Source organism: Trematomus bernacchii, unplaced genomic scaffold, assembly GCF_902827165.1.
Source record: "Trematomus bernacchii unplaced genomic scaffold, fTreBer1.1, whole genome shotgun sequence".
Taxonomy (NCBI): domain Eukaryota; kingdom Metazoa; phylum Chordata; class Actinopteri; order Perciformes; family Nototheniidae; genus Trematomus; species Trematomus bernacchii.
Window position 1 is genome coordinate 32,790 of NW_022988063.1, and position 21,727 is coordinate 54,516.

General features: G+C 40.8%; 1 protein-coding gene across 1 annotated transcript in view; it reads right to left on the reverse strand.

The window, feature by feature from the left end:
• xpo7 (exportin 7) overlaps positions 1-21,520 on the reverse strand; it is a gene marked incomplete at both ends in the record, with an annotated part of 53,160 nt that extends 31,640 nt beyond the window's left edge. The window contains 8 exon segments of the mRNA XM_034120262.1: positions 411-576; positions 1,683-1,787; positions 3,080-3,312; positions 6,877-6,970; positions 7,085-7,114; positions 7,116-7,232; positions 19,791-19,902; positions 21,384-21,520. Of these exon segments, the coding sequence (XP_033976153.1) occupies positions 411-576; positions 1,683-1,787; positions 3,080-3,312; positions 6,877-6,970; positions 7,085-7,114; positions 7,116-7,232; positions 19,791-19,902; positions 21,384-21,520 (994 nt within the window).
• Positions 21,521-21,727: the final 207 nt, after the last annotated feature.

Consider the following 21,727-nt stretch of genomic DNA (forward strand, 5'->3'; position numbering starts at 1 on the left):
CCAGGTGTGTGTGTTATGTACCTGATCTCCAGGAGGTGTGTGTATGTACCTGATCTCCAGGAGGTGTGTGTTATGTACCTGATCTCCAGGAGGTGTGTGTTATGTACCTGATCTCCAGGAGGTGTGTGTTATGTACCTGATCTCCAGGTGTGTGTTATGTACCTGATCTCCAGGAGGTGTGTGTTATGTACCTGATCTCCAGGTGTGTGTTATGTACCTGATCTCCAGGAGGTGTGTGTTATGTACCTGATCTCCAGGTGTGTGTTATGTACCTGATCTCCAGGAGGTGTGTTATGTACCTGATCTCCAGGTGTGTGTTATGTACCTGATCTCCAGGTGTGTGTTATGTACCTGATCTCCAGGAGTGGTGTGGTTATGTACCTGATCTCCAGGAGGTGTGTGTTATGTACCTGATCTCCAGGAGGTGGGGATCTGAACGGTGCACAGGTCATCGGAGGATTCGTCCGTAGACGTTCCTATGAAGTCGTAGTTGAGGCAGTTGTAGCTGAGCTTCAGCAGCTGCATGAGGAGGCCGTGCTGAGACTCATCGTTCAGGTTCAGGTTCTTCCCCGACGCCTGAAACACACACACACACACACACACACACACACACACACACACACACACACACACACACACACAACACACACACACACACACACACACACACACCTACACACACAAACACACACCACACACACACACATACCACACACACACACCACACACACACAACACACAGACACACACACACACACACACACACACACTACACCACACACACTACACCACACACACACACACACACCACACACACACACACACATCACACACCACACACACACACACACACACACACACACACACACACACACACACACACACACACACACACACACACACACACATTAATGGTCAGATGAAGTCTGAAATGCTCCATGTGTAACATCAACAGACAAAAATCAAGACTTAAAGAATCCTATATATAGTATGTTTATCTTTTCTGTTTGTCTCAGCCCCTCCTCTTCTCTTCTTGGGTGAATATAAGACCCTCTGCAGACCTCCTGACTTTTATATTTCGCTGCAGACTGCTTGCCACTCTGTAAAGATGTAACTTCTTGCAAGAATAAACTCCCTAAAAGGCTGTTTATTTCAAGAATCTTCATTTCAGTATAACGGAAAGATTTCCTCACCCTTTTATTATTGTTTACGTGTTTGTCTCATTACATTTCTACCATATAGGCTAAGGGGCGGGGCTAAGGGGCGGGGCATCTCTAATTCTGAGATTTGAGTAAATAGCAGTACAGAGACATTTACATTTTTTTAACTATAATACAATATATACAAATATTCATTTAAACATATTAAAATATATATTTCAAATCTACAACTCCACCCGTGTTTGTTTATTTTTTTAACTAACTGAATCAAGAGATTATTCTGTTTGATCTCCTGAATTATTTGAGTATGATCTCTGTTTGATCTCCTGAATGTTTGAGGTATGATTTCTGTTTTGATCTTCTAAATTGTTTGAGGTATGATCTCTGTTTGATCTTCTGAATTGTTTGAGGTATGATTTCTGTTTGATCTTCTAAATTGTTTGAGGTATGATTTCTGTTTGATCTTCTAAATTGTTGAGGTGGTGATTTCTGTATGATCTTCTGTCATTGGAGGAGCCTCACCTGTTTGAGGAGGTTACAGGAGAGCGTGAAGATGTCGAAGAGCGACGAGTCTCTGAAGGACGAGGCGATCTTCCTGTGTTTGGTCAGAGGGTGAGTCGTGTCCGCCTGGAAACAGGAAACACACCGCGTTAAAGAAGAAGAAGAGGGAGAAGAAGGAGGAAGATCAACCTGAGCAATAACAGTTAAGGCGAGTACGGCAAATAAAAGTTGTAACAAGCAGTAGTGCTGAGCAAAGTGACTAGAAGGCAACCACACACTTATTAAAAAAAAACCTCACTTTATAAGTCAGGCAACAATAACCAGGCTTCGTGTGATTCTGTTTATTTGTACCTTACTTTGACCATCCGTTCGCTGTTATTGATCATTGTGGAGAGCAGGCAGACGTTGTTATTATAGCAGCTATCGGATGGAATCAATACATGGGCTGCACAGGTTTGTCATGTCCGACTATCACAAGTAGAATCATAATGAAAAATACGCCGGTAAAAAGTTGCCTGTAGAAAACGGCATTAGCAAGTAGTCAGTTTAGCTTCGGTTGCTATGCTAACATCACCCATGTTATACCAGAGAAACTTTCATAACAGCGTTGTGATGCCAAACAGCGTGCAATTCAGACTGACACACATTCACTTAAGGGGAACTGGGATATGTATCAGCTGCTTGTGTGACAGTCAGACAGTGAATACTTTAGAGCCGTGTGAGCTAACCCGGAGCTAACGGGAGAATAAACTCCCGTGGAAAGAGCAGCCAGCACTGCAGCGGTCGGTAAATGAAACACATTAATAAACAATGAACCACGGCACTCTGGAGAAAAGTATAAGGTTGGAGAAGTCGTTATTTAATTTAATCTGGCTTCGTATGATTAAAAGCAACACGATCATCGACCCGACGCAGTCCCCGGCCCGTTGTTGTTGTTTGTGGAGCGCCGTTGGGGAGAAAATCAGCGATGTAAACGGTGACGTCATGACGCAGCAGCAGCAGTCGGGCTCTGGGCGGTGTGAACAGAGCGGGAGCTGAAAATAAAAACCGGTTCCGAAACAGAAAAGCTCTAGCTCGGGGCATCAGTGACTTAAAACCCTTCGTGGAAATGTGTAAAATAAAACTCAGAATATTTAACTTAATTTCTCGTAAACTTAATCAGAGACATTTTATAAATCTCAGAGATTATATTTCCCATAAATGTGTGTGATATATTAGATATTATAATATTCAGGGTTTTTTTGCCATATTTCTAACATTTTCTCAGGACCATCATTTTTTTTGTTCTATTGGATAATTAAACGACTATCTGATGTTATTCCACGAGGTGAAGGATAAGTGTTTAGTAAAGGACATAAGGACAGAAGTGTTTAGTAAAGGACAGAAGTGTTTAGGAAAGGACATAAGTGTTAAGGAACCTGGTTGATCTCGTTGGTGAGCTGGGACAGGATGGTGACTCCGATGATGCAGTGCTCCACGCTGTCCTGTAGGAAGCGAGTCACGTCTGCGATGACGTTCCTGAACACGTAGTCTTCCTTCTGGCAGTCGAACCAGCCCAGCTTGGTAATGCGGGCGTACAGCTGGATCAGAGCCTGAGTCACAAACGCTGCCAGCTTAGGGCGCGTCGCCAGGTAGTTCAGAACATAGTTCCCTGCAGGAGAGGAGACACAGAGCACGTGAGGAGAGGAGACACAGAGAGGAGAGGAGAGGAGAGGAGAGGAGAGGAGAGGAGAGGAGACACAGAGCACGAGAGGAGAGGAGACACAGAGCACGAGAGGAGAGGAGACACAGAGCACGTGAGGAAAAATAGATTTTATTATTTGAGTTTTAGGTCACAAATTAACTGTTTTAAATACGTCTATCTGTATGTTTAGGAAAGGACATAAGGACAGAAGTGTTTAGGAAAGGACACTAAGGACAGAAGTGTTTAGTAAAGGACATAAGGACAGAAGTGTTTAGGAAAGGACATAAGTGTTTAGGAAAGGACATAAGTGTTTAGTAAAGGACATAAGTACAGAAGTGTTTAGTAAAGGACAGAAGTGTTTAGTAAAGGACATAAGGACAGAAGTGTTTAGGAAAGGACAGAAGTGTTTAGTAAAGGACATAAGTACAGAAGTGTTTAGGAAAGGACAGAAGTGTTTAGTAAAGGACATAAGTACAGAAGTGTTTAGTAAAGGACAGAAGTGTTTAGTAAAGGACAGAAGTGTTTAGGAAAGGACATAAGTGTTTAGGAAAGGACAGAAGTGTTTAGTAAAGGACAGAAGTGTTTAGGAAAGGACAGAAGTGTTTAGTAAAGGACAGAAGTGTTTAGGAAAGGACAGAAGTGTTTAGTAAAGGACATAAGTACAGAAGTGTTAGTAAGGACAGAAGTGTTAGTAAAGGACAGAAGTGTTTAGGAAAGGACATAAGTGTTTAGGAAAGGACATAAGTGTTTAGTAAAGGACAGAAGTGTTTAGGAAAGGACAGAAGTGTTTAGTAAAGGACAGAAGGACAGAAGTGTTTAGTAAAGGACAGAAGTGTTTAGGAAAGGACAGAAGTGTTTAGGAAAGGACAGAAGTGTTTAGGAAAGGACAGAAGTGTTTAGGAAAGGACAGAAGTGTTTAGGAAAGGACAGAAAGTGTTTAGGAAAGGACAGAAGTGTTTAGGAAAGGACAGAAGTGTTTAGGAAAGGACAGAAGTGTTTAGTAAAGGTCAGAAGGACAGAAGTGTTTAGGAAAGGTCAGAAGGACAGAAGTGTTAGGAAAGGATCTAAAGAAACTGAAGAGGAGACACAGTCCACATGAGGAAGGAGTCACCAGAGAGAAAAACTAGATTTATATATATATATATATTATTTGAGTTTAAGGTCTGAAATTAACTTTCACTTGAGAGGAAATAATGAGAATTTTTCCAGTTTTCACCTCTAAATTTACAAAGAAATCTGAAATATTTTTACAGTTTTTTGTCATTAATTTACAAGAAAATAATGTTTTTTTCCAGTTTTGAGTCACAACAGGAGAAAACAATACCAATATTACCACGTATTGAGTCATAACCGTACAAAATAAAAATAATATTATATGTCCTTTACTAACCTCCTCTGTCCTTCTGTCCTTTACTAACTTCCTCTGTCCTTACGTCCTCTGTCCTAACCTCCTCTGTCCTTTACTAACGTCCTCTGTCCTTTACTAACCTCCTTCTGTCCTTTACTAACCTCCTATGTCCTTTACTAACCTCCTTCTGTCCTTTACTAGCCTCCTATGTCCTTACTTACTAACGTCCTAACCTCCTCTGTCCTTTACTAACCTCCTTCTGTCCTTTACTAACCTCCTATGTCCTTACGTCCTAACGTCCTCTGTCTTAACGTCCTCTGTCCTAACCTCCTCTGTCCTAACCTCCTCCGTCCTAACCTCCTTGTGTCCTAACCTCCTCTGTCCTAACCTCCTCTGTCCTAACCGCCTCCGTCCTAACCGCCTCCGTCCTAACCTCCTTGTGTCCTAACCTCCTCCGTCCTAAAAAGGTTCAAGGTTCAAGGTTCTTTATTGTCAATCTAACATAGCTACAGAGTAATTATGTTGTTGAAAATCTTATGTCACAGGCTTCTCCAACAATGCAACATAATAATAATACAGATAGCAAGAGCAATACAAAAGAATAATAGTTATAAAATAAAGTGATGATGTGGAATAGGTGCAGTACGAGTCTATATACAAGTTATTGGAATGATATATATTAGATATTAGATATATATTACTGAGTAGCAGATGAATTTGAAGTTGTTTCAGCAGTTCAACCTCCTCCGTCCTAACCTCCTTGTGTCCTAACCTCCTCTGTCCTAACCTCCTCCGTCCTAACCTCCTTGTGTCCTAACCTCCTTCACAGTTTTAAGTCAAAAAGGTAAAAGAAAAAACCTGAATATTTCACGTTATCAAATCACATGAGAATCATCTGAATTTAGTTTCAGGAAAAGAGACGTTTCTCTACGTGTTATTTTTTTCCCCTGTACATTAGTGAATAAATACTGAAGTAACCAAATCCAGTTGTATTCCCATGAACATGTGACTTGAATCTGGACGAGGAGACTCAACAGGTCGAACACAGATAGAAGAGAATCTGGAAGAGAGGATACTCAACAGGTCGAACACAGATGGAAAGAGGAGTGTAGAGGAGACTCAACAGGTCGAACACAGATGGAAGAGAATCTGGAAGAGGAGAACTCAACAGGTCGAACACAGATGGAAGAGAATCTGGAAGAGGAGAACTCAACAGGTCGAACACAGATGGAAGAGAATCTGGAAGAGGAGACTCAACAGGTCGAACACAGATGGAAAGAGGAGTGTAGAGGAGACTCAACAGGTCGAACACAGATGGAAGAGAATCTGGAAGAGGAGACTCAACAGGTCGAACACAGATGGAAGAGAATCTGGAAGAGGAGACTCAACAGGTCGAACACAGATGGAAGAGAATCTGGAAGAGGAGACTCAACAGGTCGAACACAGATGGAAGAGAATCTGGAAGAGGAGACTCAACAGGTCGAACACAGATGGAAAGAGGAGTGTAGAGGAGACTCAACAGGTCGAACACAGATGGAAGAGAATCTGGAAGAGGAGACCTCAACAGGTCGAACACAGATGGAAGAGAATCTGGAAGAGGAGACTCAACAGGTCGAACACAGATGGAAGAGAATCTGGAAGAGGAGACTCAACAGGTCGAACACAGATGGAAGAGAATCTGGACGAGGAGACTCAACAGGTCGAACACAGATGGAAAGAGAATCTGGACGAGGAGACTCAACAGGTCGAACACAGATGGAGAGAATCTGGACGAGGAGACTCAACAGGTCGAACACAGATGGAAAGAGAATCTGGACGAGGAGACTCAACAGGTCGAACACAGATGGAAAGAGAATCTGGACGAGGAGACTCAACAGGTCGAACACAGATAGAAAGAGGAGTGTAGAGGATACTCAACAGGTCGAACACAGATAGAAAGAGGAGTGTAGAGGATACTCAACAGGTCGAACACAGATGGAAAGAGAATCTGGACGAGGAGACTCAACAGGTCGAACACAGATGGAAAGAGAATCTGGACGAGGAGACTCAACAGGTCGAACACAGATGGAAAGAGGAGTGTAGAGGAGACTCAACAGGTCGAACACAGATAGAAAGAGGAGTGTAGAGGATACTCAACAGGTCGAACACAGATGGAAAGAGGAGTGTAGAGGCGGGGAACTCACGGATGTCGATGCGCTGCTCGAGCGGGAGAGGGTTGCTGGTTCGAGAAACCAGTTTAGACAAACACGTGGCCGCGAGGAGCTGAGAGTACGAAGACTGCAACCACAAAGATATTCAATGTTAGTTTGTATTTATTGATTGCTGTGCTTTGATTGAGCTCTGAATGCACTTTAAAGTAAGTTACAGTCTGACATGCTGCAGTGTACTCACGCTGCCTCTCTCCAGCAGCAGCTGGCACTTTGCTCAGGCAGTCGGGGCTGTTGGTGAATTCCACCAGAGCTTTCTCTGCCTGCAGACGCACCGCCGAGTCCGTGGTCTCGTACAGCTGCTTACACAGGATCTCCAGCTGGGCCAGGCCCTACACACACACACACACACACACAGTCATTCATGTTAGATCAGGAACCACAAACGCACAAAAAACCCTCAAAGAGAGGTGAAGAAAAGCAGACTGAACAATAAGTCAAACAACAGAACAATATCACATTTATTCCTCGTTTAAAGTCAATTTTCAACCAACAATTCCAAATATTTGTGAAATCTTTTTCAGTTTTCTTTTGTTGTAAGGCAGAAAACTGAACATGTTGAAGGTTTTGGGATGTTTGTCGGACAGAACAAGTCGACTTAGGACATTTTGATGGATCATTTCAACAACTTTCCTCTATTAACTGATTGTTTGGCCTCTAAAACATTAAGAAATGAATAAAGTAGTAAATATGTGTGAGTGGGAACAACAAGCCGTAGAATGACTTTTGCATAAAGTATTCAAATATGTAATGTTTTGAATTATATTTAAATAGCAAGACATATTTAAAACTTTTTCAAGACTTATATTAAAACGTTTCCCACATTTTTTATAAAAAGGTTGAAATATTTACATATTTTGTATTCTATCCATGAGAGTAAAACATGGGGGAAAGTAAGGCTCCGCCACTTTTTGGGGAAAAGTACGGCTTCCGCCCACTTTTGGGGGAAAAAGTACGGCTACGCCCACTTTTGGGGGAAAACAAAAGCTGTCATCTGATTGCGGGTCAATACAAACTCTGAAGTTTTGCCAATCCGATCAGAAATGTTTGAAAACCATGGATTTGTGGATCTTCAAAGAGGCCCGGTTACGATGTTCAGTCAGGCAAACTAGTACATTACATCATTGGAAATCGAAGATCGGGCTCGAATATATGGTTAATATAGCAGTAGGCGATCGATGTCCATAGATGAGAGTAACATCTACGTCACTTTACTGTTCATTACTGTGCATTGTCCCTGCCAAATAAACGATTAAATAAATAAATGTACTGTCCTTTTTTCTTAGAGGAAGTACAGAAACACTTTTAATGTTTGAGGTGCAATAAACGACACAGCAGCTTGTTGGCCGCCTCGCTCATGAGAGTAACAGCTGGAGAAATGACGGCCTCGCCTACTGATTTTAATTGAACCATATATCGAGCCCGATCGTGGATTTCCAATGATTTCATGTAATAGTTTGCCTGACTGAACATCGTAACCGGGCTCTCTGAAGATCCACAAATCCATGGTTTCAAACATTTCTGATCGGATTGGCAAAAAACTTCAGTTTGTATTGATCGCCATTCAGACGACAGCTTTGTTTTCCCCCAAAAGTGGCGGAGCCGTCATTTTCGCCCTGAAGTGACGCAGGTGTTACTCTCATCTATTTTTCTCTGTTTTCTTGCATTTGTTCCAACAGACCATTGGCCGCGGCCGTGTGCAGCAAAGTGCCGAGTCATGCTCAGTCAGATGCAAGTCACTGATACTTTGAGAATGGAGAGAACGAGATTAGAGATAAAGGGGGTTTGTTTGCACGAGTATTTATTCTATTTAAAGCTACTTATGCACAGCTGCAAGTTATTTCAGACAAATGTGATTATTAATAATATTCAATAATCGGGGGAAACCATAATTTAAAAAAACTACATTTTTAAATATATATTATTATTCATTAAAAAGAGTCTTAAAATGTTACATTTATTTTACTATTTTTTTTAAATGTATATCCTTATTTAAAAAGGGTCCTACGTTATTTCATTTATTTTCCTTAAAAAAAAGGATTCCTCAAAACGGGTCATGCATTATATTATTTATTTAATTTACTTTTAATTCGATTTTCCTATTCTTTAAAAAGTGTCCCACATAATTCCATTTATTTTACTGAATTACATTGATTTAATTTCTTTACTCACATTTTAATAATAAGAAAAATATGTTTTTAAAATAAGTTAATACGGAATAAATACGAATAAAAACATTTGATTTTTTTAAATTAGAAACCAAAAACCATCTTAATACACCATCTACGTTGACTTTAAGGTCCCCTATCATCCTCTTCTTCATCAATATATCCCAGGTGTCAGATATATCCAGAGCCTGTCTTTGATTGGCTGAAACACCAAACAGATCATTGCAGCATTACCCATAATCCCCTCTTTTTCAGCCCTGTTTCCAAAGTGCTGATTCTCTGTCCTGTTACTTTAGATGAAAATAAGGAGCCCCTCCCCACGCCCCTCTGAGAGAGATTTGGTTACAAAAGAACTCAATGGTGCTCTAGGAGGAGATTCAGGTGATAAGGTGGAGGGGGGGGGGGGTTACCTTGGTTGCTGATTGGCTAATGGTTACACAAGACAAAACATCGTTATGACATCAAGTGGCCAAAATCTGATCAGCTCATTTTCAGACAGGTTTTTATAGAAATGGATCAAAAAGAGAGAAAATCTTTGTCTCTTTCCACAGAGGGGACACATGTTGATGAAGAAGAGACATGAAGAAGAGGGGACACATGTTGATGAAGAAGAGACATGAAGAAGAGGGGACACCATGTTGATGAAGAAGAGACATGAAGAAGAGGGGACACATGTTGATGTAGAAGAGACATGAAGAAGAGGGGACACATGTTGATGTAGAAGAGACATGAAGAAGAGAGGACACATGTTGATGAAGAAGAGACATGAAGAAGAGGGGACACATGTGATGAAGAAGAGACATGAAGAAGAGGGGACAACATGTTGATGAAGAAGAGACATGAAGAAGAGGGGGACACATGTTGATGAAGAAGAGACATGAAGAAGAGGGGACACATGTTGATGAAAGAGAGACATGAAGAAGAGGGGACACATGTTGATGTAGAAGAGACATGAAGAAGAGGGGACACATGTTGATGAAGAAGAGACATGAAGAAGAGGGGACAATGTTGATGTAGAAGAGACATGAAGAAGAGGGGACACATGTTGATGTTGAAGAGACATGAAGAAGAGGGACACATGTTGATGAAGAAGGAGACATGAGAAGAGGGGACAAACATGGTTGATGTGAAGAGACATGAAGAAGAGGGGACACATGTTGATGAAGAAGAGACTGAAGAAGAGGGGACACATGTTGATGTAGAAGAGACATGAAGAAGAGGGGACCAACATGTTGATGAAGACGAGACGATGAAGAAGATTGGACAAATGTTGATGAAGAAGAGACATGAAGAAGAGGGGACACATGTTGATGAGAAGAGACATGAAGAAGAGGGGACACATGTTGATGAAGAAGAGACATCAAGAAGAGGGGACACATGTTGATGAAGAAGAGACATGAAGAAGAGGGGGAGACATGTTGATGAAGGAAAGAGACATGAAGAAGAGGGACACTGTTGATGAAGAAGAGACATGAAGAAGAGGGGGACACATGTTGATGAAGAAGAGACATGAAGAAGAGGGGACACATGTTGATGTTGAAGAGACATGAAGAAGAGGGGGACACATGTTGATGTAAGAAGAGACATGAAGAAGACGGGGACACATGTTGATGTAGAAGAGACATGAAGAAGAGGGGACACATGTTGATGAGAGAGAAACATGAAGAAGAGGGGACACATGTTGATGAAGAAGAGACATGAAGAAGAGGGGACACATGTTGATGAAGAAGAGACATGAAGAAGAGGGGACACATGTTGATGTAGAAGAACAGAAGAGAGGGGACCCTGTTGATGAAGAAGAGACATGAAGGAAGAGAGGACACATGTTGATGTAGAAGAGACATAAGAGAGGGGGACACATGTTGAGAGAGAGACATGAAGAAGAGGTGACACATGTGATGAAGAAGAGACATGAAGAAGAGGGGACACATGTTGATGAAGAAGAGACATGAAGAAGAGGGGGACACATGTTGATGTAGAAGAAGACATGAAGAAGAGGGGACACATGTTGATGAAGAAGAGACATGAAGAAGAGGGGACACATGTTGATGAAGAAGAGACATGAAGAAGAGGGGACACATGTTTGATGTAGAAGAACATGAAGAAGAGGGGACACATGTTGATGTAGAAGAGACATGAGAAGAGGGGACACAATGTTGATGTAGAAGAGACATGAAGAAGAGGGGACACATGTTGATGTAGAAGAGACATGAAGAAGAGGGGACACATGTTGATGTAGAAGAGACATGAAGAAGAGGGGACACATGTTGATGTAGAAGAGACATGAAGAAGAGGGGACACATGTTGATGTAGAAGAGACATGAAGAAGAGGGGACACATGTTGATGTAGAAGAGACATGAAGAAGAGGGGACACATGTTGATGTAGAAGAGACATGAGGAAGAGAGGACACATGTTGATGTAGAAGAGACATGAAGAAGAGGGGACACATGTTGATGAAGAAGAGACATGAAGAAGAGGGGACACATGTTGATGTAGAAGACATGAAGAAGAGGGGACACATGTTGATGTAGAAGAGACATGAAGAAGAGGGACACATGTTGATGTAGAAGAGACATGAAGAAGAGGGGACACATGTTGATGAAGAAGAGACATGAAGAAGAGGGGACACATGTTGATGAAGAAGAGACATGAAGAAGAGGAATGAAGAAGAGGGGACACATGTTGATGTAGAAGAGACATGAAGAAAGGGGGACACATGTTGATGTAGAAGAGACATGAAGAAGAGGGGAGACACATGGTGATGTAGAAGAGACATGAAGAAGAGGGGACACATGTTGATGTAGAAGAGACATGAAGAAGAGGGACACATGTTGATGTAGAGAAGAGACATGAAGAAGAGGGGACACATGTTGATGTAGAAGAGACATGAAGAAGAGGGGACACATGTTGATGTAGAAGAGACATGAAGAAGAGGGGACACATGTTGAGGTAGAAGAGACATGAAGAAGAGGGGACACATGTTTGATGTAAGAAGAGACATGAAGAAGAGGGGACACATGTTGATGTAGAAGAGACATGAAGAAGAGGGGACACATGTGATGTAGAAGAGACATGAAGAAGAGGGGACACATGTTGATGAAGAAGAGACAGAAGAAGAGGGGACACATGTTGATGTAGAAGAGACATAGAAGAGGGGACACATGGTGATGTAGAAGAGACATGAAGAAGAGGGGACACATGTTTATGTAGAAGAGGAGACATGAAGAGAGGGAACACTGGGGAGTAGAAGAGACATGAAGAAGAGGGGACACATGTTGATGAAGAAGAGACATGAAGAAGAGGGGACACATGTTGATGAAGAAGAGACATGAAGAAGAGGGGACACATGTTGATGTAGAAGAGACATGAAGAAGAGGGGACACATGTTGATGTAGAAGAGACATGAAGAAGAGGGGACACATGGTGATGTAGAAGAGACATGAAGAAGAGGGGACACATGGTGATGTAGAAGAGACATGAAAGAGGGGACACATGTTGATGAAGAAGAGACATGAAGAAGAGGGGACACATGTTGATGAAGAAGAGACATGAAGAAGAGGGGACACATGTTGATGTAGAAGAGACATGAAGAAGAGGGGACACATGTTGATGAAGAAGAGACATGAAGAAGAGGGGACACATGTTGATGTGAGAGACATGAGGAAGAGGGGACACATGTTGATGTAGAAGAGACATGAAGAAGAGGGGACACATGTTGATGTAGAAGAGACATGAAGAAGAGGGGACACATGTTGATGTGAAGAGACATGAAGAAGAGGGGAACATGTTGATGTAGAAGAGAATGAAGAAGAGGGGACACATGTTGATGAAGAAAGCACATGAAGAAGAGGGGACACATGTTGATGAAGAAGAGACATGAAGAAGAGGGGACACATGTTGATGTAGAAGAGACATGAAGAAGAGGGGACACATGTTGATGAGAAGAGACATGAAGAAGAGGGGACACATTTGATGAAGAAGAGACATGAAGAAGAGGGGACACATGTTGATGAAGAAGAAGAGACATGAAGAAGAGGGGACACATGTTGATGAAGAAGAGACATGAAGAAGGAGGGACACATGTTGATGAAGAAGAGACAGAAGACATGAGAAGAGGGGACACATGTTGATGAAGAAGAGACATGAAGAAGAGGGGGACAACATGTTGATGAAGAAGAGACATGAAGAAGAGGGACCACATGTTGATGAAGAAGAGAATGAAGAAGAGGGGACACATGTTGATGAAGAAGAGACATGAAGAAGAGGGACACATGTTGTGTAGAAGAGACATGAAGAAGAGGGGACACATGTTGATGAAGAAGAGACATGAAGAAGAGGGGACACATGTTGATGTAGAAAAGACATGAAGAATAGATTTTGCATGATAGGTCCCTTTAAGTTAAACTTCTTATGCATGTTTCATCTGAATGTTAAAGCCCCTCGTGGCGGTGCATTCACTGCCTTCTTTAGAGCGTGATGAGTTCAGGGTCCAGGGTCAGATAAGAGCCAGACTGCGGCGGCACACCACGCTCCATCTGCTGCCCCCACCACACACTTTATTATTATTATTATTATTTACAGTTACATGTAAATGAAACATGCACACAGACGCGTGTCAGACGTCTTTCACTGCAGACTACACGAGGTCATAAACAGCCGTCTCTAATGAGTGCTAATTCAGTGAAAACATGGATTAAAAGTGTAGGTTCTGTAGGCGTTATACCTGTTATATTATTACTATATATTCATCTTTAAATGCCTTATTTGTGCAAAACAATATTCAGTTTTACTGTCATCATGTGACACCAAGGGAAGCAGCCCATTTCACAACCAGAAAAACTATATATTAATAATAATGAGTACAAATTGAGTAAAATGCATATTTAGATGCTTTTTGGTTTCTAATTTTCATAATCAAATTTTATTTTTATTTTTGACATATACAAGTAGATTCTCTGAGTGTTTGGGAATAGATAGATCAATACTTTATTTATCACAAGGTGGGAAGTGGTGTTGTCACAGCAGCATTATCACCAGTCTTTGCACACACATTGAAAAATATATTTGTTTAAATGAACAGCAAATTACATAACTATAGGGCTGTGCAATTAATCGTATTTTAATCGCAATCACGATTTTGACCTGCCACAATTATGAAAACAATATAATCGAAAAAACAATTATTTTGCTTTGCTAGGTTGTGACTGTGCAACATATTGGATCTCATTAATTTTGGTCTCATTTATTTGTATTTATCATATTATATATGTTCGTAGCTTGTTGAAGTGCGCTCCAAAATATTTGTTGATCTTGTTGATTGGTATTTATTATTTTGATATTATTTATTTAAATGTATTATTTATTTGTTGTATTGGTTTCTCAGTTTGAATTATACGTTCAGGGAAATCAACAGTTAAACAGATAATGTTCAAATTATTATTGTATTTGTTTTTAAAGTTCAATAAATGGATGTTTCAAAGTCAATGAATAATCGTGATATCAATTATTGACCCAAATAATCGTGATTATGATTTTTGCCATAATCGCACAGCCTACATAAATATCAAATATACAGAATAAATCAGAATTAACATTTAAATAGGTTTTTAAGGATATCATCTGCATCCATCCATCACTGTTCAAGTTGTTCACGTACAAATGAGCTGATAACATAATCATTTGTATATTTCTGTGTGACGTGTGCAGCCAGGACAGATGTGTTTTGGTTTGACACCAGTGCACGCATAGTTTAGTGTGGACTCAGCATGTATCTCTCCGCTGAAGCATCGCTAACGTCCAGCAGACTTCAATTCTTACTTAAAAATGCAAAAAGAAGAGAAATTAATCACGGCGCAAAACATCTTGGAAACTCTGTGACAACATAACATTGAAAGGGAGCGTTTAACAGAGAGTCACATTTAAGAAGCTGAACAGGCAATATTTGACTTTGTGTTAGAGAAGCCCTATTCTGCTTTCTTTCGTCTCTAAAAGCGCGGACACACCAAGCCGATGTCTGGCCGTCGATGAGCGTCCTGTCGCCCTACTCAGATTGGGGTGTCCCGCAACGGCGTGTCTTTTTCGGCTGTCGGCAAAAGAAATCACTCTGATTGGCTGTTCAGTTTAGGCGAATGAGAAGCGAAACGGAAGTGAGGTGCGCCAGGTGGAGACATTAAGGTACAATTCCACTAATAGAAGAAAATGAACACATTTTTTGCAATCCTAATTTGTGCACAAACTACATTACTACTTGAACTACAACATTTGAATCATATCCGTTCTTCCTCATTTCCCTCAATTGTTCATATTTGGTTTATTAATAATTATATTGTGGTCATTGTTAAAAAATGTTTTGCCATTATCATTATTATGAGTGTTATTATTTGTATAATGCGCTTCTGCCTTCCTGTCATCAGGAGTTAGAAATATGTAATAGATTAGATTATAACCTCCTTCTCCCAAACTGCTGGGACATTTCCCTGAAGCCAATATAACTTTATATTTTCTTACTCTTCACTTCTTGTCAGCACAGGTCGGCAATGGATGCACAGAGCCGACAGAAGACCTTGTTTATATCATCATATTGAAGCCAACTCCATCCATCAAGCCAGTGTGGCTGAAAACCTTCTCTCCCTGTCACTCTCCTTCAATCCTCCGGTGACTTTCTTTATTTGAAGATAGTTTTTTGCCCGGCGCTTGGCCGGTTACCGCTGGTATTAAAAACCGCTCACGGGAGCCTGCTCGCGCTGCGCTCTGCCGCAAAAACAAGCTGTTTGCTTTTCACCAAACAACGACAACCGCCTCACGAAACACGATGTTGTAGCGTTAAGAAACAAAACAATTTAACAAAATTGCTAGTCAAAATACCAACACCACAGGACCATCTTTGTTTAAAGCAATATTTTTAGTGCCCGAGCGGGCAAGTGGAAAGTACGCCATGCTGGCCCGGGGTGTCTGATAGTGCTTCCGGGCCAGCGGGCCATTTATAAATGTCGAGCCCTGTACGCAAACAAACGATGAAGAAGGCACACACAGACGGCTATCAGTTTCCATTTTCCAGTACCAGCACTAAACATGTTTTGGATTATAAGTCGCTATGTGAAACAGTCTGTGATGGACGAGAGTGAAAATGGAACGCACGCTATTTGTTGTTTGTATATATCACGCAGTCTGTCTTCCGGTTCCTCTTTTGAATGACGAATACACACTACCCGCCAGCCTGCTGGTAAGGAGAGGTATTGCCAACTCACGCATTCGCAGTGCGTACGTGCTGCTTGGCCGTCGGCTGAAGTCTTTGCGGGTGTGTTTCCAGTGCGACTGTTGGCCAAGACGCAGAGACGTGAGGCGACACAACAGTCGGGTCCGTCGGGACGTGTTCTTTGGGTGTCAGTTTGGTGTGTCATGGGCCTTTAGGTGTTAGTGCATGTAAATGGGCTACAAAGGATCAAATCCCTGTGTTTCCTCCAGAGGTAGTTTCATCTTTTCGGTTTATACATTTAAAGCGGCAACTTGGAATTATTTGAATTATCAATTAAGCTGTATTTTACCGATATTTGGTTTATTGTTTATTCTGTCAGAAAACAGCAGGAAAGACGCCGTGTACAGGTGACCCTTCAAAGATAAAAGACTTGATGAAACTGCCCGACATTACGCAAGAATATATTTTACAAACGGATCAGGACTCTCTCCTTGCAGCTCATGTTACAAACTAATGAAATAAATGGTGTTTGGACGGGATCCAGAGAGACGCTGCAGAGCTCACCTTTATCCCAAATAATATATACATTACTATAAACTCAAGATGTAAACAAACCAAAAGTCGCAATGACCGGATCTAGTTCAATAATTAGATGTATTCTAGTGTGATGAGTACTGCTGCAATAATTAAAAAGGCACCCAAGGTTTATATTTCATACGAATGCAATTATTACATTTATAAATAAACTATTTTATTGCCAACGTTTGCATTCATTCTTTTGCAAAAACATTTATTTTCGTGCAATAATCAAATGTATTCTGATGCAATAACTGCATTCATACTACCCTCAATAATTAAATAGGCTGTGGTGTGATCAATACGCTTATTCTACTAAATACTACTATTAACATATTTATTAGAGTGCATTAATTACAGACATGGTTTGGCAATAATAAAGCGTCATGATTAAATGAATAAATACTCTTGTAGTGCCATATCTATAGTTACTCTGATACAATAATTAAACGTGTTCTTTAGCACGATTACAATATTCTAGTTCACTAATAACATTCATACTATTGCAAAGTGTACATGTATTGTGCAATAAAAACAATCAGTGCTATGAATTCCTTATCTTTAGAGCAACATTAAACTACATTTATTTATGTATTTAGAACCTGTGTTCTCCAGCAATAATTCAATGTGCACGTCTTTCAGCTGTGCTCATCAGAGGGAGCACTCTCACTATTACACTGCTATATGTTATTATAAAGTACACTTGAGTGCATTCTGCATTCCCCTTTGCTTTAATACAGAAAGTTGCATATTTTAAATACACTGTGTGTGAATGTAAAAGAGTTAAAGATTAGCTATAAACTCTGTGCAGCACATCAGCTCCCAATTAGCTTTATGCTATTAGCATTAGACCATGTCATAAACAACTGATTTCTCATGGTGTGGCAGTTCAGATAATGACCTTCATTATGATTAGCTGTACTGATCAGGGGTAGCACACCCCATTTTGGCGAGCTTGTTTTGCCGCGCACAGAGAAAAGTGTCATGTATTTTTACGTCATGTGATTGGCTCTCCCGATCGGCATTTATAGAGAGCACCGATCGATCGGCAGAGAGTGAATATCGGCCGATAACGATCCCTACTGATTTCTCATGGTATGGCAGTTAAAATAAAGACCCTCACTATTATTGAATAATCTCCTGCCTGCTAGCCTCCATTCAAACAACAACAACAACAAGGAGTTAGCATCAGCGGCAAGGTGCATGGAGTTAGCATCAGCAACAAGGTGCATGGAGTTAGCATCAGCAACAAGGTGCATGGAGTTAGCATCAGCAACAAGGTGCATGGAGTTAGCATCAGCAACAAGGTGCATGGAGTTAGCATCAGCAACAACAAGGTGCATGGAGTTAGCATCAGCAACAAGGTGCATGGAGTTAGCATCAGCAACAAGGTGCATGGAGTTAGCATCAGCAACAAGGTGCATGAAGTTAGCATCAGCAGTAACAGCATGAAGTTAGCATCAGCATCAGCAGCATGAAGTTAGCATCAGCATCAGCAGCATGAAGTTAGCATCAGCATCAGCAGCATGAAGTTAGCATCAGCAGCAACAGCATGAAGTTAGCATCAGCATCAGCAGCATGAAGTTAGCATCAGCAGCATGAAGTTAGCATCTGCAGCAACAGCATGAAGTTAGCATCAGCAGCATGAAGTTAGCATCAGCATCAACAGCATGGCCTCTCTTAGGACGAAACGGAGGAATAGAAATTGATGAGACGAAAGCAGGGGAGAATATTTTTGAACCACTAAATGAGAACAGCCCTGCTCAGCAACACACAGAAACCACTCAGCCTCCTTTCATTCAAACCCTGACATGGTGACAGCACACCACCTGGGGGCATGGAGCCAGGGGTTACAGACAAACAGTGACTTATTTAACAGGTTTATTTACGAAATGTCCTTTTAAGTTGTTGTTTTTTAGCCTTTATTATAATTATCACGTTGTTTTTATTATATTTTTGTATTGTATCTATTCATTATGTCTTCTTTTATTTTTTAAAGAGGGATATTTTTTGTATTGTTATTACCACACATTTGACCTCATTTTGTCTTAAAACTATGATATATTATGTTGCTGCAAGTTTTCCATGTACATGTGTTGGTTCCCCGTTTAAATGTGTATTGTGTGCCACATTGGTAAAGCACTTTATTCTGCACCTGGTGTATGAAATGTGCTATATAAATAAAGCTTATATATTATTATTATTATTATTATTATTATTAAAAGCACTGCTTAGTTACACTTATAAACAACTGAGGTGTACATCGCCCTTTCATTCAAACTCTCCAGTTGAACCCGACATGATGATCGCACACATGGGGACAGAGAGCCGGGGTTTCATTGGGTCTGTTTACAGTTGATTTGTTTGTTTACTTTCATCACTTTCTGCTATACGCGGTTTCTATTGTGTCTCGTTAGTTTGTTTTGTAGATCGTCTCGTGAGCCCTCTCTCTTGATAAATTAAACATCTTTTGTTTTTTGCAAATCACTTTCTTCTTTACCTCCCGATTATTTCATGTTGTATTGCTTCCCTTTGACCCCCCTAGATAATTAGGGAACACGCGGAGAAACAGTTTTAAAAAAAAGAATTAGAATAAAACATGTTTTCAAAACGGTCTCGCGCGGGAGAAGTCTCGACGCTAACGTTAGCTTAGCAGTTAGCTTAGCCATTAGCATGTAGCGGCTAGCTGTAGCATAACAGGGGCACCAAATAAATATTTAATCACGTTGACACAAACCGTTTGAATAATGAGTCAAATTGCGAGTTTGGGACGTTTTACCACCCGGGTTGTAACCGGGTGCATCGCGGGTGTTTTCGGTGTTTTTCAGAAGCTTACAGAGAAGCTACCAAAGTAGCTAACAGAGAAGCTAACTCTGAAGCGAACAGGAGCAACCAGAAGCTAACAGCTAACAACAGGCCTCAGATCATCACAAACATCCCGGTTTTAACCCTGTTTATCGGAGCTCTGATCCCCGCAGCCGCCTCCAGCAGCCTCCGACCCGGGACAAGAGGCTCCACAACCCGCCTCAGCTCTCTGTGTTTCCCCTCATGGAGGAACTGTCTGATAGAAAAACACCAAACCTCCGCTTACCTGCACATGATCCGCCATTTTTCTCCATTTCATGCACCTCTCACTCCCCCGCTTATGGGTATAGACAGAGGAAACAGCGCCTCTGCTGGAGGACACAGGGACTGAGAGATAGATGGATAGGTAGGTAGGTAGGTAGGTAGGTAGGTAGGTAGGTAGGTAGGTAGGTAGGTAGGTAGGTAGGTAGGTAGGTAGGTAGGAAGGATATTATGTATTATATGGCAAATTCAAAGAAAGTAACAAATATTAAAAGAAAATATTCCAACAAGAAGAAAACCATGAATAAATATCCACAGAGGTTTCTGGATTATTAAAGTAGTTTTATTGTTTTTTTGGTCACATAGTAGACAACGTGTGATACAACACAAAAATACATAATGCATAAACTTATAAGATAAAGGCAAAAAGCTCAATATTTGTTCACAAAATGAAGGATCATTCTTAATCAATGAGAACAATCCGTAACTATGAAATTGATTGAATCTTATGAAATGTTCATGGCAATCATTATTAAATGCAAGCCCAACAGCTGATTACCACACGAGGCAGAATACTTGTAAGTTAGGAGGATGTTTTAATTACTAAATCAGAAGCCAAAGTCTTGGTCTTAAATGGATTTAAGGAAAATGCAAAATATCAAATGAATTACAACTCAAATAAAACAAATCGTTAACGATATATAATAAGCTCAAATCTTAATTACAAAACTAAGCACAGTAAATAGGACATCATTTAATAAAAAAACTATTTTGTTTACCAAATTACAATCAATTAAAACAAATTACTTCAAAGGTAATTCTTGTGAAATAATTTTTTTTTCTTGATTTAATATGTATGAAATCCTCAGTGTTTCCCACAGAATTTGATTCTATTTGTGGGGGCACCCAATGTTTCTCAATGTATGGGAAACACTGATCCTTAAACACAAGAAGCATTGAGAGTATTAATTTTTGTTTTGATTTGTATTATAATATTAATGTTAAGCTACATTTTGGGCTAAACTTCTCAGACCAAAAAACAGCCATGTCAACAACAAGGGAACGCTAAAGTGAAGCTCTTCATTTGTGTGAAAAACATCAGGTTTTATAAAACTGAGCTTTGAATGCTTGAAAAACACCAACTCTCGATGTGCTCAAATCCACCAGCAGGTGGCGGTGTAACACCTTTCTCCTGTTCTCTCTGGATTCATTGGCATCAGGTATTGCAATGCAGATTTCACTAGTTTTATTAAATATAACATTATTCAGCCGGGGTTGCTGTGTCTTTGGTTTCAAACTGCACCGACTGCTTTGACTTTACAAATTCAACCAAATGTGTGAGTTGTAGTTAAAGATCTACGTCTTCAGAAGGAACCAATGGGCTTGGTGCTGACAGGAAGTCAGAAAAGACATATGGATTGTGTGTGTGTGTGTGTGTGTGTGTGTGTGTGTGTGTGTGTGTGCGTGCGTGCATGCGTGAGGAGGTCTTTGGAGGTACTACTCTGCTCTCTGAGCTCCTTCCTCTTCTGCAGGAACACCAGGTTATCCAGCTCAATGTCCTCATAATCTGGCTCAATGTCCTCCTGTCGGCTCGGCCTCCGCCCCCTGGTGGCCTGGAGAGACATGACAGCACACAGATGAGACTTCCTGCATCACTGTTCAATAACACACACTGTTTCATTCAGTCAGTGGTGGAACAACAACATGTTTCAGTCCCTTATCATTCAGTCAGTGGAACAACAACATGTTTCAGTACCTCATCATTCAGTCAGTGGTGGAACAACAACATGTTTCAGTACCTCATCATTCAGTCAGTGGTG